Genomic DNA, 6,162 nt, shown 5'->3' on the forward strand with positions numbered 1-6,162 from the left:
GCGATGAATCCTTTCTCCAATTTATGCCTGTTTGTATAGTGACTTGATTTGTTCGTTGTTAAGTTTATAAGCATAAGCATTTTGAATTGAATTATGTACTGCCAGAATTAAAACTGTCAAATACAAATGGGAACGATGGTAGAATTTTTTTGTCGCTTGATTGTAGTGATTTTTTCTAACTGAATATACCTTCATTGTATCTATCGGTAAAAATATTCTCTTAGTATATATTGAAAAAATTACAATGAAAAAATAATGAATAAAAAAAAACTAAAAAGTATGATGGCGTGTTATTTTTACAAACAAAATTGTTGAAGGATTTAAATCTATCAGTAAATCCGTTCGTAATATTTAATTCATGACTTGACGAGCGACCCTCCTCTCTTCTTCTCTCATTTCTTCTTCTTCCTCTATTTTTCTTTGCAACAAACAACACACCCTCTATTTTATCACAAATCAACCTTTAACTACAAATTTAGTCACTATAACACTCAGTTTTTCAGCATCCCAATTCTGATTTAATTTTTATTGAGGATTTTTCACTTTAAGTAATCAAAACTAACTATTTTATATTTGAACTCAATTTTAAAATGGTTTTTTATATATATATTTTTTGTGGTATATGCATTTTGCTTGGGTGTTTACTTGTTTTATAGCTTTTTTCCCATAGAAATTCGTTGTATGAATGTGTGATTTGTACATGTTAGGGTTTGTTTGAGATTTTATAAAATTATATTTGTTTATAAATTGATGAAATTTATTTTGAATTTGTAACTTAGGTGTTATGTGATGAAATAAATAATGACTTATTTAACGAGTCTGTTTTATATTTTGTTAATTTTATTATTGAGTTGGAATTTTCAGTAAATGTATAGAAATTTGAATTTATGTAAATAATTAATAATGAATTAGTTGTACTATTAAAATAGTTTTAATAAATTTGAGTAAAACCAATGTTCATAAATTTATTTAGTTTACATAATTAATTAACACATGTTATCATCAGTATTCTATATAGATTTGATATAAGTAATAGATAATCGTTCATGGATGTATCGAGATTCACTTGAAAGATTGTGTAGGATGAATTATTGTAATGGGGTTAAGGGTTTTATTAATTATATACTATCTAATCCGAGAAATATTAGTGGAGGTGTTATTAGATGTTCATGTAAGAGTTGTAAAAATAAAAAGTTTTTTGATCTAAATGTTGTAACAATGCATCTTCTATAAAAAAAGATTCATGAAAAGATACTTATGTTGGTTTGCATACGGAGAACCATATGTTCCTTATGAGACCATAGTAGAAAGGATAGTTGAGTCAACTTTTAATTCTAGCAATGTGTATGAAGTTGTAGATGACAATAGTAATCCTTATAGGAATATGATTATAGATGCGATGAGAATGAATCAGGGTTATGTCGATCAATATCCAGTTATAGATGAAGAACCTAATGTAGACGCAACTAGGTTTTTTGATCTTTTGAAAGACTCCGACAAACCATTATAGGACAGGTGCACAAATCACAGTAAATTATCAGTCATTGCACAAATATTCACCATCAAGTCAAATCGTGGGTTAAGTAAGGTTAGTTACGATAAAATTATCGAACATGCGAGAAGCATTTTACCTTAAGTGAATAGGCTGAAAGAGAACTTTTATGCTGTTAAATCCATGATGAAATCCCTCGGCCTAAGATATTAAAAAATTGACACATGTCTAAACTTTTGCATGTTGTACTACTTTGAAAATGCAGAGTTAACCAAGTGCGGAACATGTGGGTATACTTGTTATAAACCCAGACTGGCAGGGAAAAGATTGTTGTCGCACATAGAAAAATATTTCTCAATGATACATAGATTGTAAAGGTTATTCATGTTACTAAAGACTATTAAACACATAGCATGACATCATTCACATAATGTGGTGAATAGTGTAATAATGCTTGTTTTTAATGATAAAGCCTGTAAATATTTTAATAAAATGCATCTTTAATTTTTAGTGGAATAAAAGAACGTGAATTTTGGATTATATATAAACGGATTTAATCCAAGAATTGAATGAACATGTTTGATCACCCCTAAAAAAAAATGAAGTGCAAAAATGTATTCCGATCTTTTATTATTTATGAATTGCATCAGTTCTTGTATATTAGAAGTTCTCATAGAATTTCCTCTTCACGAGCCGCATTGCCTTACTTCTCCTTAATAGCATCCTTCTTCTTTCATGTTTTCAATTTCTCCTGTACATATATGACCTTATGATTTTTATATAACAACTCAGCTTGGGATGGAGCAGCTTTCGTGTGAAAATCTTGCCCTATCTCAAACACCTTCGCAGCATGGGTGTTGAGATGCTTGAACTCCAATGCTTGACGTTGCCATTATGAGATATAATGAAGTTGCAGAGATTTTATACAGGTTTCTCTTCTTCTCCTCTGCAAATTGGGAAACAGCCACTGGCACGGCCAACGATGGCGTTCTGTACAGCTCATCTCTGTTAAGGCGGTTCGGGCTCACATTCTTAGCCCTTTAGGGTTCGGAAATCCAATCTAGAACCACCGGTAACTCTAGATGGAAACAAAGGAAAACGTGGGCTGTGTTTGGGCCACACTGGCCCATTAGGCTTGGTTAACTAAGAAATCTAGTCTTACATTACTTTTTTTAAGGGGGTGATTAATTACTTCTTTCTCTCGATCCCTCTAGGAATCAATAAAGTAAATATAGGAAGATTTCTATATGATTATGACCATTATTTGCTCAAGTTATGCCGCATGATTTTTCCCCACATAAGCACTTTTTTGTTTCATATGTCTTCCCCTTTTGAAATTAACCATATGGATTATAAATATAAATATAAATAAAAAAGGTATTCCTGCACGTTTTCTTCTTCATCTTTTTTGAGAAAAAGTTGTGCCTATACTTTAGCAAGGAAGAGGGAAGCATTAAAAAAAGGTGCTAAGCTATCAAATTCAATGAATGGATGCGTATAGCCAGCAATTAAGGTCTCCATTTCCCTGTCATACTGTCAACTTTGTGCATGATTTTGGAAGCAATGAACGAGGTCTAATCTTGGGAGTATTTTAATTTTTTTAAAATAAAAAAGTTTTAATTAGAGCAACAAATTTGAAGCTTATTTGTCGGTTCATCGTTAAACTTGATGAATTATAAATTAATTTTTTTAATACTTAGTTTAGAATATAAGACGGATCAGTTGAGTCTCGATCTGACCTACAACGCCGGTTTAATGAAAATAACTTATAAGCACACACAAAGAGAGAGTGCTTCACAGAATTCGATGAATTTTTGGGTACAGACGGTGACTATTAAAATGATTTGGTCCAAGGTCGGTCCACGAACCGCTGAATTTTTTGTTTCCACCTTTTCTACTCGGTACGAAAAGGAGCCCTTTTCGAAAATTGATGTTTTCGACACTGGAATAAGATAGGATTTGAGAGTCCTTCGTTGTAGAAATAATACAAGGATTAAGTATAATTTGAACTAAGAGAATTGAGCTCATAAGTAAAATTAGCACATTTTGGGAGGGGAGACCATTGAAATAATGCTCAAATATGAGGGCCAAATTGAACTTTCTAAGAATTATTGGGGCCATGGCCCCCTCAATCCAAGCAAGAGCCTGGTTGTGGAGTTCTCTTTCTAAGAATTATGTGTGTGGAAGCTGGAAGACCGATTTTAATTTATTACGACCAAAACGTATGATCAGATAACAAAGAGAAATTGTAATATTTTGAAATGTTCTTATGATAGATCCTTTGTGCATGCATAGCATAATCATGGGTGGTAAGTGGTAACTATAATCCAGAAATTTTAATCCTCAATTTCGAGCCCGTCAAGATTATTGCACGTATATATTTTACTCTTTCAGTTTTCTTTGCTTGGAAAAGATTGCTTATATGTGTTTTTTTTTTCATATTTATTAATTTATTTTATTTTATTACAATAATTTTGTCTTCCTTCTAAGCAGTCAACAATTGGAAAACTACAATCCATACCTTCCTGCCAATCTATCTAAAAAAAATGGAAAAATATAGCAGCAGGTTACAATTGTTCAAATTTCTGTTAATTCTGGTAATTCCCCAGCTCTTGTGAAGAGGTTGTGCCAAAAGTCCATGCCATCATACATATTTGAATTAGTGGCTTGGACTTGTTCCACATCAATTATCAGTGGAGAAAATGGAAATTGAAGTTGCGGCTCAGTGCTAATGGCAGAATAATCACTCATCATGCTTGAATTATCAGCAGACAGTACTTCTGACCAAAAAATCTCATCCATTTCAAGAAAATCATCCGACTCCGCTACCTTCGTGCACATGTCATTACTGGTATCAACTGTGGTCACCGAAGAGACATCACTTGAACATTGTTGTGGTGAAATTGGTCTATGTTCCTTGCTTTGATCACATCCTGCTGCAACAACGTTTGATGAACTCACTATTTCTGGACCAGTCTTTAATTCGTGATTGAATCTAGAAACATCAACAGATCTTCCATTGATTTCTGGGGCGAAATGGTTTTGCTCAAGTCTTTTTTTCAAGTGGGTGTGCCACACATTTTTAATTTCGTTGTCTGTGCGTCCTGGTAATCTTGCTGCAATTGCCGACCATCTGGGGAAAAAAAGAAAGGGGATCGATCCATGTCAAGATATGCACTAACCTTAGTTCTGATCCTACTTGATTAGCAGAATTTAAAATGCTAAAAGCCCTTTTGGCATGTTTCATGTCACATGAATGATTATATGTGCAATAACCAAAGTGTGCCAATCTTGTTGGATAGTGCTTCAACTTGAAAAACGTGGGATTTCTTATTAGTCTATGCTATGGTACGTGACTTCCAGGAATCTGTTCAGTCCCCACATGTTTCTGATGCAACCATGAAAAAAATATTGACATGTTGATCAATCACATGAGAGAAGGATTCTTTAAAATGACAAGTTGATTTCTTCTTCTCCTGCTTTTTTCGGATTGGAGGATGTGGGTGACAAGTCCTATGATCACCAGAAATAAAAAAAAAGGTTTTCTGCCTAGCCTATAGGCTACATGCCATCTCCCTATGAAGCACTGATTATCAAGTATCAATCGGGGAAGCAGAAGTTCTTGAAGATTAATAATTAGTTCTTCCATGTAAATGAAAATGCTAGTGTTTTGACTCTAGTTTGACTGAAAATGCTAAAACTGCATACCTATTGCCTAACATCTCATGCAATTTGATGATGGTATCCTCTTCTTCTCTGCTGAAATTTCCTCGTTTAATGTCAGGCCTCAAGTAATTTATCCACCGGAGCCTGCAGCTCTTTCCACACCTCAGCAGACCTGAAAAGTGGGTAAGAAAGAAATGATTCAAAACCAGCATAAATTACCAGCTTGTTGCCAAAAATCTCAAATGATCAGTACTTTGACTCAATTATCCACGCAAATGTTGAGGATTCACTTTAGAATTAAGTTCTAAAGAGAGATGTATGATAGAGAGTGTGTGCTTCTACAAGGCAATCTTTGTTGGAAAGTGATCCATGGTAGATATGTGTATAAATTACCAGCTTGTTTAGGAAGTGCACGCCAATTGCCATGGCCATAAAGTTGAATGTGATTGATGAGAATCCGATCCTCTTCAGCAGTCCAGGGACCTCTCTTCAATCCCATCTTCTCACAGCATGGAGCTCTCACCATTGTTATATCTCAGAGCTGGTTAAAAGAAAGAAAAGAATGGCTGGCTCTTTATAAAGAAACGAAAGAGCCTAAATGCACAAAATATGAAGCAAGGCAACGAGCAACTAGACTATATATAGCATGACAAAAGCATGCGGGCATATATAATATACTACAGAAGTACAGATGAATGAGTCCAAAGCTACGCTACAGATGAATGAGTCCAAAGCACACCCCATCCATCTTTTTTCAAAAGGCAAATCCGCCTGCAATTTCTAGGAAATCTCTTGCACCCTCGCTCATCACTCTCAGGTGGGGTGCACCGCTTGATTACCCGACTGGTCAAATGCAAACGTGGTCATTTGCATCAAACGGGTAATGTGAACTCGGTGGCTATATTCAAGTGCAAGCAACTTGTTGTGAAGTTGAGCTCGTCTTATTGTAGAAGTTTCAACAGTCGAGACTTTGGGGTTTTGGATAGGAATTCTTGGGTGAAAAC

At 34.4% G+C, this 6,162-nt stretch overlaps 1 protein-coding gene across 1 annotated transcript; it reads right to left on the minus strand.

Annotated features, from left to right (window-relative positions):
• Window positions 1–3,886: 3,886 nt before the first annotated feature.
• On the minus strand, window positions 3,887–5,780 carry LOC7479974 (transcription factor MYB14). The gene is made up of 3 exons (XM_002302009.4): window positions 5,552–5,780; window positions 5,201–5,330; window positions 3,887–4,625 (listed from the first exon to the last, which is right to left on the minus strand). Exons 1-3 carry the CDS (start codon window positions 5,682–5,684, stop codon window positions 4,070–4,072), a joined length of 819 nt encoding a protein of 272 aa, XP_002302045.1. The 5' UTR covers window positions 5,685–5,780; the 3' UTR covers window positions 3,887–4,069.
• Between the last annotated feature and the right edge of the window lie 382 nt (window positions 5,781–6,162).

Source organism: Populus trichocarpa, chromosome 2, assembly GCF_000002775.5.
Source record: "Populus trichocarpa isolate Nisqually-1 chromosome 2, P.trichocarpa_v4.1, whole genome shotgun sequence".
Classification (NCBI taxonomy): Eukaryota; Viridiplantae; Streptophyta; class Magnoliopsida; order Malpighiales; family Salicaceae; genus Populus; species Populus trichocarpa.

Bases quoted from the DNA above. Each gene is read 5' to 3' on its own strand.
- LOC7479974 (XM_002302009.4), bottom strand. From the start codon at position 5,684: ATGGTGAGAGCTCCATGCTGTGAGAAGATGGGATTGAAGAGAGGTCCC. The intron at 5,331-5,551 runs GTAATTTATACA...CCCACTTTTCAG, and splicing joins TGCACTTCCTAAACAAGCTG to GTCTGCTGAGGTGTGGAAAG. The intron at 4,626-5,200 runs GTATGCAGTTTT...TTTTTTCCCCAG, and splicing joins CATGAGATGTTAGGCAATAG to ATGGTCGGCAATTGCAGCAA.